The 12,721-nt window shown below is 37.5% G+C and overlaps 1 protein-coding gene across 3 annotated transcripts in view; it reads right to left on the bottom strand.

Moving 5' to 3' along the window:
• The window catches only part of LOC136036482 (DNA repair and recombination protein RAD54B-like), a 62,964-nt gene that overhangs the window by 32,182 nt on the left and 18,061 nt on the right, over positions 1-12,721 (bottom strand). For 2 of the 3 annotated variants that reach the window (XM_065718742.1, XM_065718743.1), the window contains exon 2: positions 723-2,448. In XM_065718742.1, the coding sequence (XP_065574814.1) occupies positions 723-2,446 (1,724 nt within the window). In that variant the 5' untranslated portion in view covers positions 2,447-2,448. Of the gene's footprint in view, positions 1-722; positions 2,449-11,614; positions 11,753-12,721 lie in introns of those variants that run through there. The other variant, XM_065718741.1, reaches the window with a different exon arrangement.

The raw sequence follows: 12,721 nt of genomic DNA on the forward strand, positions 1-12,721 counted from the left end.
TATAACACAGAGCAAAAAAATGCATTTCAGCACAAACAAAGAGAAGTAACATGCTATAACTTTGGTACTACAGGGCATTTTTCAAAAAACTGCCCCAGTAAAGATGATCAAAAGTCGCATAAAACATCCTGGGCCATGGCCCATAATAACGAAAAAAAATACGCGTTTGTCAAGTCGCATAAAATATAAAGAAGATTGAACGGGGAACTAGTTGAAATGGCAATTGATTCTTGCAGTGACCAAACTGAGCTAATTAATAGAACAGAAAGAGACAAAAAAAAGATTACAACCTTATGTTATTATGGAGATAAGCACCCATGCCCGTCTGCTTGGGTGAGAATAAAAATTGCAAAGAAGGGTGGTACAGTCCAGAGAAGAACGGTAAAGGAAGGCTTAGTGAACTCATACAAGAATTAAAACATAATATATACAGTTCATATACAATTCATATACACAATATGACTTTTAAGTATCGACGGTATGCCATAGAGTAACAATTATTTATTACAGACAAAACAATAATTTTTTTACACCAAGTGGTCAAAATGGTCGAAATCAATTTTTATTTTTATGGCAGGAAAATTGTTGCAACTGTTATTTTAAAAAGAAAGTGTTTTAACTGTGAACTTTTAAAATAAATAACAATAATCTTGACAGTAATAACTAAAAACTACATCATTTTAGATTTCAATCTCGACAAGTCAAAAGAACAAAAGAGTTACCTCAGTTTCATAAAGTCAACATCTCTTTCATCTTCTTCATTGTTACCAGTAACATTGCATAGTGAAGGATGGTTGCATAGGTTGCGCAGAAGAGAAATATAATAAAGATGAGCACACCCACTATAGCAACCTATAAAAATGGATCGAACCCCTTTACATCCAGTAATCTCCTCATAGATGACAGCTTGATCTTGGCTTGTTTTACACAGGACAACGTTCTCAATTTTTGGTGGCAAAAATTCCTTTATCATATCTTGGGTTCGACGCAAAACAAACTTCGATATTATTTCATTCAATTCTTGAGCACGCATTTCTCCTATCTCTCTCACGTCTTCAGACGCGTCTGGAAGTCTTGAGGCGTTGATCGGATCTTCAAAAATGCGCTTAAATGCAGAGGGCCTTCCCAATATCCCTGGATTCACAATGTCTGCCAACGCAAAAAATTCTGACAAATCATTTTGAATTGGAGTTCCAGTAAGGAAAATCCTTCGTCCACAATCAAGTCTAGCTAAACTTTCCGATTTTTTCACTTTCAGGTTTTTCATTCGATGAGCTTCATCACATACAACCAGGTCAAAAGGAATTTTTTCAATTATTTCAGCATTGCGCACAAACAGTTCATAAGATATTATCATAACCGGCCTATTGAATTGTTTTGCATAATCAGTAGGCTTGTTTTTATTATCGATGACAAATGGTAGGAGTCTTTCTCGTCCTAACCAGCGCTGAAACTCCTTTTCCCAGTTATGCACTAAACTTGACGGAGCTATGATCATTACCCTTTTAGCAATCGGTTTACCTTCAAACGGCCCTTGATGCAGCATCGTCCAAATAAGTGTAATAGACTGAAGTGTCTTGCCAAGACCCATTGAATCGGCAAGAATACATCCTGTGCTTCCACCATCTCTGAATCCCATAACGCATTCATACATGAATATAACACCGTCAATTTGATGTTTGCGCAGATGACGACCAAGAAAAGGATCGATGACAACATCAACGATTCTCGTACTGCTGTTGAACTGGACTTTAGAATCAGGACGAGGTAGTACAATAGCACCCTTGTCTTCAGGGTTATGTCGCGGCTTCAAAATGTTACTTTTTATAGGTTGTGCATTACCAGAGATTACTGGAAGCTGAAATTGAGCAGGTCGAGGAGGCTTCAACGCAAAAATACTGGGTTGACATCTTTCAAAGCAACGACCTTTCAAAAAATCTGACTGAGAAATAGGATCCAAAATTTCAACTTCTCTTGAGCCTAAATAGAATCTTTCACCTGATTCAAAGGTTTTTAGCTTAGAATTGCTCAATTTACCAAGTTCTTTGCCATCTGAGTCAATTAGAGTAACACACTTTTTAGAAACCACTAATACTCCATCTCCTTCCCATTTCTTATGCTTACGGTTTGATTGCTTGCCCCAAACAGCAGAAAAATAAAGGGTTTCTGAGCTCTGGGTAAAATCACTAACATTATCGTTGCTAACATGTGCAAGCCCAATAACAGAATCAGCAGAATCACTCAGCAATTTTTTACTTTTTTCATCTATGGTAAAAGAATTGATAACTGGCACATTTTTAACTGGAACTTCAAACATACGTTTCATAGGTGGTGGCTTATCATCGTCTTTTGACTTTGAAATAAGCGCCAAAATGCTACTTGGGCTACGTTTAATCACTCCTTCTTCCTTAAAGGGTAGCTGCGAGGGGGCGAGGGATCGTCTCATACCTAAAAAAAAAGAGGCGTTTGGTGCTTTTACTTGAAATAGTTCTAAAGTAACGTCCACATAGCAATAAACGAACCTGTCCATAATATGTATTCCAACCAAATTGCTTCTTCTTTGTTTTTGAGCCAATTGAACAAACAATTGGCTTCTGATAAGTATTTAGTAGGCAGCATAGAACACAGTTGCAGCAATAGCTGCAATCTAGTAAAGAGCAAACCACGGGCCATAGTAAGCAAAATTTAGAAATTCGTTTTGAAAAAAAACTGTCTGGTGAAAAAAATTCGTTATTTTTAGCTGATTCAGAAATGGTAACTACTATATAGTAGTGTCTTAATAGTAAAATATTATTTTAAAAACAAATTTACAGGAATTTTGAAAAGAACCTGAAACCTCGGAAAAATGGCGTCAGTTCGAAACAAAAACCACACCATTGCAATCTTTATTCTCGTAAACCCTGTACAAGAAAATTACAGCCCCCTCACCTTGAACAACAACAAAATTATTTTTTGCCTTAGAATTAGTGTTTCCTCATTTTTTCTTTTTCTTCTGCTTTTTTTTATGGCACTTGGTATTAACCAAGTGACATATAGCAATCGCCAATTCTGTCGGTCTGTCTGTCTGTCGGTCCTGGTTTTGCTACTTTAGGCACTTCCAGGTAAGCTAGGACGATGAAATTTGGCAGGGGTATCAGGGACGGGACCAGCTTAAATTAGAAATAGTCGTTTTCCCAATTTGACCATCTGGGGGGGGGGGGGGGGAGTGGGGGGCCGGTTAATTCGGCAAAAATAGAAAAATGAAGTATTTTTAACTTATGAATGGGTGATGGGATCTTAATGAAATTTGATGTTTGGAATGATATTGTGTCTCAGAGCTCTTATTTTAAATCCTGACCAGATCTGATGACATTGGGGGGAGTTGGAGGGGGGAAACCTAAAATCTTGGGAAACACTTAGAGTGGAGGGATCGGGATGAAACTTGATGGGGAAAATAAGCAAAAGTCCCAGATACATGATTGACATAATCGAAACGGATCCGCTCTCTTTGGGATAGTTGGGGGGGGGGGGGGGGTAATTCTGAAAAATTAGAAAAAATGAGGTATTTTAACTTACGAACGGGTGATCGGATCTCAATGAAATTTGATATTTAGAAGGATATCGTGGCTCAGAGCTCTTATTTTAAACCCCACCAGATCTGGTGACATTGGGGGGGGGGGAGTTGGGAGGGGGAAACCTAAAACTTGAAAAACACTTAGAGTGGAGAGATCGGGATGAAACTTGGTGGAAAAAATAATCACGAGTCCTAGATACATGATTAACACAACCGGAACGGATCCGCTCTCTTTGGGGTAGTTGGGGGAGGGGTTAATTCTGCAAAATTAGAAAAATTGAGAGATTTTTAAATTACGAACGGGTTATCGGATCTCAATGAAATTTGATATTTAGAAGGATATCGTATCTCAAAGCTCTTATTTTAAATCCTGACTGGATCTGGCGACGTTGGGGGAAGTTTGGGGTGGGGGAACCTAAAATCATGGAAAACACTTAGATTGGAGGGATCGGGATGAAACTTGGTGGTAAAAATAAGCAGAAGTCTTACATACGTGATTTACATAATTGGAACGGATCCGATCTATTGAGGGGGGGGGGGGTTAATTCTGAAAAATAAGAAAAAATGACGTATTTATAACTTACGAAGGAGTGATCGGATCTTCATGAAACTTCATATTTAGAAGGACCTCGTAACTTAGATCTCTTATTTTAAATCTCAACCGGATCAAGCGTAATTGGGGGGCAGTTGGGGGGGACCGGAAATCTTAGAAAATACTTAAGGCGGTGAGATCAGGATGAAACTGGATGGGAAGAATAAAAACCTGTCTAAGATACGTGACTGACACAATCGGACCGGATCTGCTCTCTTTGGCAGAATTGGAGGGGGGGGGTAATTTTGAAAATTGAGGTATTTGTAACTTACGAAAGGGTGACCAGATCTTAATGAAATTTGATATTTAGAAGGATCTTGTGCTTTAATGTTCTTATTTTAAATTCCGACCAGATCCTGTGACGTTGGGGGGAGTTGGAGGGGGAAACCGGAATTCTTGGAAAACGTGAAAATTGGGGTATTTTTATCTTACGAATAGATGATCGGATCTTAATGAAATTTGATATTTAGAAAGAATTCATGTCTCAGAGCTCTTATTTCAAATCCCGACCAGATCGTTTGACATTGGGGGGAGTTGGAGGGGAAAATCTTGGAAAAATACTTGGAGTGTAGGAATCGGGATGAAGCTTGGTGGATAGAATAAACAAATGTCCTTGATACGTGATTGACAGAATCGTACTGGATTCACTCTCTTTGGGGGAGTTGGGGGAGGGATTCAGTGATTTGGCGAGTTTGGTGCTTCTGGACGTGCTAGGACGATGAAAATTGGTAGGCGTGTCAGGGAGCTGCACAATTTGACTTGATAAAGTCGTTTTCCCAGATTCGACCATCTGGGGGGGCTAAAGGGAGAGGAAAAATTAGAAAAAATTAGGTATTTATAACTTACGAGTGGGTGATCGGATCTTAATGAATTTTGATATTTAGAAGGACATCGTGACTCAGAGCTCTTATTTTAAATCCTGACCGGCATTAAGCCTCTTATTTTCCTTTTTAAATCAATCTATTGATTCATAGAATTTTGTTAGAGCTCATACCATATGATCTCTTGGCTCTTAGCTCTTCTCGCCTCGTCACAAGTGCCATATGAGCTCTTAGCTCTTGTTTTCTTAGTCATGGGTGGAACACTGGAACATCATAGAGAGCTGTTAAATCGCTGATTTAAGAGCTAATTTATATACCTACTCGTACTTGATAAATTCAACTTAATAGCGCCTTCATTAAGAGCCATATGGCAACCAATAAATTCAACTAGGATCCTTAATAAATTCCTAAGTTCGTCAACTTCACTAAAAAACTGACATAATTAGATTACTAGAAATTGAGACCGTGCTGTGACTTCTCCATCCTCTGGTCAGCCCCTCGACTTGCCCTCCCCCTGGCATAAATCCCTAGCTACTGCAATGCCAATTTGATAGACCTGAAATCGCCAAATTCCAAAAAGTTACCCTTCCTCCAGTTTTGAACGGCGTTATTATATTTCAAGCACTATTCACGGAAGTTCTCAATTTGTCCAAAGTTGGCCCTGCTTTGGGTAAGTTTGAACAACCACTTATTTACAGATTTATTTCTGTTAAATTCAATGTAAAAATGGTCGCTTATATAGAAAAGAATAAGAAGAACACAAAAAATTAGACTACAATCGTGAAAAAAACACAACTTGCAGAAAAACCTGGGAAGACAAGAGTCTACAACTTGTTTTCTTGACAAAGTTTTTAGTTTGACTTTGGAGCTTCACGACGCCCTGCAATTTGGAAGGAGCCGTGTTTTTTTTCAAACGAATTGTCTAGAGAAAACATACCGTACTAAGAAAGCCATAGTAATGTGAAGCAATAGAGTAAAATATGGGTATAGGAACATGAATTTAAAATAGACAATAATAATAATTATAATATATTTATAACCCCAATCATAACAAGTTATGGCACTTGTGGAGTAACACAAAAAAAAAGAAAATGAAATACACTGCAAAAAAAATACACTATAAAATAGAAAAAAAAACTACGCTACAATGAGATTAACCGAACAGACGGACCAAAGGATGATGAGGCGATAAACGATAAAAAGCTGATTCCGACAACCTTCCATGCAGGATGGCCAACTTTGCATTTATATCAGGAACATCAAACTTACGAATTATCTTACCATTGCTATACCAAGGGGGGAGACAAAGTAAAAATTTACAATATCTGAAATAAAAAGTCCGAATCTGGTAGAAGGGGATAAAGACCAGAAAGATAAAGGACAGAATGATCACAGAATGTAGCATATAGCCTACCCAGTGTACGTCTATTATACTTCCCTCGATTAGCATCTTAGAATAGCCCATTTGAATTTTCTTTTGAACATCACGAACAGTGCACTGCCGTAGGCAAGAAATTGAATTAGTAACAGTAATATCCAACCACCGAAAGGCGGAAACAAAGGATATAGAAAAACCGCGACAAACTAAGGGAGCATTAGAGGAAGTCGGACCATTAAAAACAAGAAATTCACATTTCTCAACATTAAGAGAAAAACCAATTTCAGAAAATAGACGTGAAACTTTTGATACCATAAACGAGAGATTATTTTTACACAAAAGTAGAAGATCATCCGCATAAGCAAGATAAGAAACAACTGAGAGTCCAATAAAATAATTTGATCTAACTTCATCTAAAATACCAGGGATACACATTTTAAATATACTAGGTGATAAAACCCCTCCCTGTTTGACACCCCGACATAAACGGACAAACGGAGATCCAGATTTATTAATTCGGAAGAAAGAATTCTCATACCAAAAAGGAAGAAGAAAATGACTGAAATATTTACACCATTACTAAAAAGGGGGAAAAAAGCTTGACTGTGAACTACATTGTCAAAAGCTTTAGAAAATTCCAAAGTACATATATGAAGTGGCGACCCCTCAGCCATGCTATTCTTAAGGGCGGAAGAAAGAACACCGTGTGCATGTTGACAACCAATACCAGATTGAAACCCGAATTGATTCAATCCGAAATTTATATTTTCATTTAAATGAGGAATTAAGATATATTCAAGGATTTTACTCAAGTTACATGTAGTGGTTATAGGGCGATAAGATGAACATTGAGAAGGGAGTTTTCTCCACTTTAGATTTGAGGTGACAGTTCCACAAAGAAAGCTATCCGGGACCAGTGTTAAACACATTTGGTACAACAACTGCAAATGAAATAAAAGAACAACACACTTTGGATTTAGATTATGTACACTAAGACCATCAATATCAACGGATGAAGATTTCAGCTGCTTAATTGCATTTCCAACAGCAGTTATTGATACTGGAATAATATGGCCTTGATGAAGCGAAGGCGGAAGAATTTTAGAAAGTAACCGAGAATAATGTGACTACACGAAGAAATTAATTTTGGAAAAAATCCCGAATAGTAAACGTACCAAGCTGAACTAGAAATCGAATCACTATTATAAGGATCACTTTTATCCAGCTTCTCAGAATGGATCAATTTAGACCAATCCTTTTTAGAGGCTGGAAATTCCATACCCTTATAACGAATGGATTTAAGGTACATTGGTAAGGTATGTCATTACAATCCCAAGCCAACTGTTGCGAAATAACAAGGTTACTGAATTAATTATGAAGCATAGGTCGAGATTAAAAGTCTCTATGATCCCAAGCCAATTGTCAAACAGTTCGTGGTAACGAACTGTAGTAAGGAGCGACCCGGCTCAATAGTAACCGAAACTCTAAAAATGGATATCAATAGTTAATTTTGATACCGATAGTTACATCAAAAGAATCGCATTTTAATGCTGATTTTAAATATATAATTTTCATCAAGATCGGTCGTACCCATCAAAAGTTACGAGCCTGAGAAAACTTGCCCCATTTTAGAAAATAGGAGGAAACACCCCCTAAAAGTCATACGATCTTAACGAAAATCACACCATCAGATTCAGCGTATCAGAGAACCCTATTGTAGAAGTTTCAAGCCCCTATCTATAAAAATGTGGAATTTCGCATTTTTTGCCAGAAGACAAATCACGGATGCGTGTTTTTTTGTTTTTTTTTCAGGGGTGATCGTACCGACTCAGTGGTCCTAGAATGTCGCGAAAGGGCTCATTCTAACGATAAAAGTTCTAGTGCCCTTTTAAGTGACCAAAAAATTGGAAGGCACCTAGGCCCCCTCCCACGCTCATTTTTCCTCCAAAGTCACCGGATCAAAACTCTGAGGCAGCCATTTTATTCACCATAGTCGAAAAACTTAATAACTATGTCTTTGGGGACGACTTACTCCCCTGCAGTCCCCGTGGGAGGGGCTACAAGTTACAAACTTTGACCTGTTATTACATACAGTAATGGTTACTGGGAAGCGTACAGACATTTTCAGGGAGATTTTTTTGGTTTGGGGGGAGAGTTGGAGGGGGGGTTACGTGGGAGGATCTTTCCATGGAGGAACTTCTCATGGGGGAAGAGACTTTCAATGGAGGGGGCGAAGGATTTTCTAGCATTATTTAAAAAACAATGAAAAAATAAATATGAAAAGTTGTTTCTACTGAAAGAGAGGAGCAGCATTAAAACTTAAAACGAACAAAAATTATTACGCATATGAGGGGTTTACTTCCTCGTAATACCTCGCTCTTTACGCTAAAGTATTTTTAGTAATTTCAACTATTTATTTTACGGCCTTTGTGATTAAGGGGTCATTCTTAAGGAATTGGGACAAAATTTAAGCTTTAGTGTAAAGAGTGAGGTATCGACGAGGGGTGAGCCCCCTCATATACGCAATAAAAACATACGAATATAGAAGTTCGCTACGTAAGTTAATCCGTAAGCTACATATATTTTTTACCTATGAAAACGTTCGTAAGAAATTAAAAGTTATAATTGCCTTTTTAAGTAATAAAAAATTGGAGGGCAACTAGGCCTCCTCCCTCGTTCCTTTTTTTCTCAAAATCTTCCGATTAAAACTATGAAAAAGCCATTTAGCCCTAAAAAATTAATGTGCAAATTTTGTTTTATGTGCGGTCAAAAATTCTGCACAGCCTTTTTTTTACTATTCATGTCAAAGGAGCAATATGGCTCAATAGTAACCGAAACTCTAAGAAACAGAGTCTTGATAACAATAGAAGCATCAAAAGAATCAAATTCTGATGCGTATTCAAAGTATATAAAAACTCATCGAGTTTAATGTTACCCATCAAAAGTTCCGAGCCTGAGAAAATTTGCCCAGTTTTAGGAAAAGGGGGGAAACACCCCCAAAACATCAATTGATCTTAATCAAAATCAGACCCTCAGAGTCATCATACCAGAGAACGCTACTGTAGAGGTTTCAGGCTCCAATATACAAAAATATGGAATTTTGCATTTTTTTTTTTTTTTTTTGCCAGATGAAAGATCACAGATGCGTGTTTATTTTTTTGTTTGCTTTGTTATTTTTTCTTTGTTTTCCCCAGAGGTGACCGTGTCGAGCTAGTGATCCTAGAAGATCTGTAGAGGGCTCATTTGATCGGAAATCAAAAGTTCTAATGTCCTTTTTAAGTGATTTTCCCATGCCCCTTTTTTCCCAAAAGTCAGCCGATCAAATTTTGAGATTGTCATTTTGTTCAGCATAGGCAAAAGATCTAATAATTATGTCTTTGAGGACGACTTGACCCCTCACAGTCTTCGGGGGAAGGGCTTCAAGCTATGAACTAGGACCATTGTTTATATATAGTATTGGTTATTGGAAAGCATACATACATTGTTCGGGGGGATTTTCTTGTGGGGGGGCTAAGAAGGAGGATCATTCCATGGAGGAAGGATTTTACTGTGGGAAAAGGGAATTTTCCATGGAGGGGGGGGGGCGGATTTCCTGCATTATTTAAAAAGCATCAGAAATTAAACTAAAAACAAGTTTTTCGGCTGAGAGCAAGAAGCAACAGTAAAACTTAAAACGAATAGAAATTTATATTATCTGTTCATAACAGATATGAGTAGGTTGCCCCCTCCTCAACTCCTCACTCTTTACGTTAAAGGTTTTTTCATAACTTCTAAAAAGCTTATTATACTAATCAAACACTACTTGTTTTTCAGGAGTCGTTCTTAAACTATTGGAACAAAAAGTAACGGTTTAGCGTAAAGAGCAGGGTATTGAGGAGGGGGAAGTCCCCTTAATATACGTAATAATCTCTGTTTATTTTAGGTTTGACTGCTGCTCCTTACTTTCAGTTGAAAAAACTTGTTTATTTTTATTTAACATTGACTCAAGTCTTTCGAACGGAAGGACATTACTTACTACGTAACTGTTTCAATTAAAACTTTTGTCCGCTTTTTATGTACAGTCACTTAATCTTATTCATCCATTATTAGAGAGAGACTATTTCATCCCTTTATAAACTGAGATGAAATATACTGATAACAAACAACACTCGATCTGGTGAAGAATGGTATAGGGACTGTGAAGCGGAATTGGAAAATACTGAGAAACTGTCCCGCACTATTGAAAACCTGGACGTCTTATTTCTCTACTCCCACCCGTGTTAGAAAACTGAGCTGGTATCCCCCTCCCCCACTGAGCATTCTAAAAAATGTACCAATCGACATAAAAAACCTGGTGAAAAGGAGAAGCTGCATAAAGGAGAAGCTTCAGTCAGGAAGTGCAAAGGGGATAAGGGGGCCAGCCGCTCTGTGCTTTCGCAAATCCTTCCTATTTCGCTTCTATAGATTTCTCCACATCCCCCTTTAGAGTAGGTCTGACTCAGGTTGAGCTTACAGAGTCACGCGACAGACCCCGTTCTAAATAAAAGAATTACCAACATCAGGGTTCGAATCCCTGTCATCCCGGACAAAGAATTTCAAGCCTAGCATGCTAGCCATCGACTAGAACGGCTTCTACAAATAATATTCAAACACTACAAATAATTTGTGTTAAACCTTGCAAAGACGGTCGTCCGTGAAAATTTGGAGAAAAAATACATTAACGCATCAAAACTGGATCATTCGATGCAGACACGCTTTTTTCAGCATAAAAAAGTAAAATTAAGTAAGACGGCACAAGACCCTTAAGGTCCGAACCGGCAGTGCTGATCTCCGTTTCATGGCCCTTCAGCCAGGAAGTGCAATGGGGGGCTGGGGGCCAACCATACTGTGCTTTCGCACACCCTTCCTGCTTACTTTCCCCAGATTTCTCCAGGTACCCATTTAGAGCTGGGTCGACTCTGGCTGAGCTTACAGAGTCACGCCACCGACCCCTGTCCCAAACGAAATAATTTATTCAGCATAAGACACTATTTTTGGATTAAAAAGAAAGAATTTGTAACCCACTACGGGCTTGGATTATAAAAGAAACTTAAAGCCAAACTGGTCCACCATGACAAAGGCAGAGACGTAAATTTTAAAAACAGTGGGTCTGTGGCCACTAGGAAGAAAAGAAGAGCAATCAATGAATATTTTACCTTTTAATATTTAATATTATAGCTTTAATTATTAAAATATTAATTATTATAAATATTTTACGTAAATATTTATTTAGGTAAAAATAAACATTTTACCTGTATCACAGCAACACGCTTTGAGTAGAAAAAGAGAAGAATTTAAACCGTAACAATTTAAACAAGAAATAACCACTCCAGTCAACAATAAAGAAGTAGTCATGGCTTAAATTATTTCCCTTCTTTAACGAAAGAGACGCCTTGCTGTCATGCAGGTAAAATATATCTTTGATTATTGTGCTTCTTCTGCTACCTACCGGCCATGGATCTGTTACTTTCAAGATTTACTTATTTGGTTTAGACTATATGCAACTAGGGTCGCCTAATGTTGAAATCGTGCTATATAGACTACAAATTAGACACCCTTTCAAGCACTGGAAGATTAAAATTGTCAATATTTCGGCTACATCCTCGTAGCTCGTAAAAATGAAAATTGCCAATATTTCAGCTACACCCTCGCAGCTCGTAAAAATTAAACTTGCCAATATTTCGGCTACATCCTCGAAGCTCGTAAAAATTAAACTTGCCAATATTTCGGCTACATCCTCGAAGCTCGTAAAAATTAAAATTGCCAATATTTCGGCTACATTCTCGTAGCTCGCAAAAATTAAAATCGCCAATAATTCCGCTACATCCTCGTATCTCGCAAAAATTAAAATTGCCAATATTTCGGCAACAGTGGCAAAAATCTTAACAAGCTTTGAGTTATTTATATTCTCTACTTCTGTGAAAAGATGTCAAACTCCTCCTTGCGACAATACCATAGCTTTTTTGCCGCGATTAGTCCTAACTTTTCCATTTTTGCAGCCTTTTTTTAATCCCTTTTCAAAAAGATGTTTTTCAAAGAAAAGTAAATAGCCATATTGAAACCTAAGATGATTAGAAATAATATCCTACAAATAACAATCTACAGAAATTCAACATTAAAACGAACATATATTACTATCAATAAATAAATGCATGTCAAAAGGAACATTTAAGGTGATTTTTTTTTCATTAATAAAAACTGAAAAACATTTAAGTCGTTAAAAGGACTTGGGAGGGAGGGGGATTACAACCACTCTTATTTGCAAAGCCTCCCAGTGATATTATTCCTTTACTTTTGCTGTTGATGTTAAGAAAAATAAAAAACACGCAACGCGAAATGACTTTCGTTTTTAGTAAAGC

The sequence above is a fragment of the Artemia franciscana genome, chromosome 15 (assembly GCF_032884065.1).
Source record: "Artemia franciscana chromosome 15, ASM3288406v1, whole genome shotgun sequence".
Taxonomy (NCBI): domain Eukaryota; kingdom Metazoa; phylum Arthropoda; class Branchiopoda; order Anostraca; family Artemiidae; genus Artemia; species Artemia franciscana.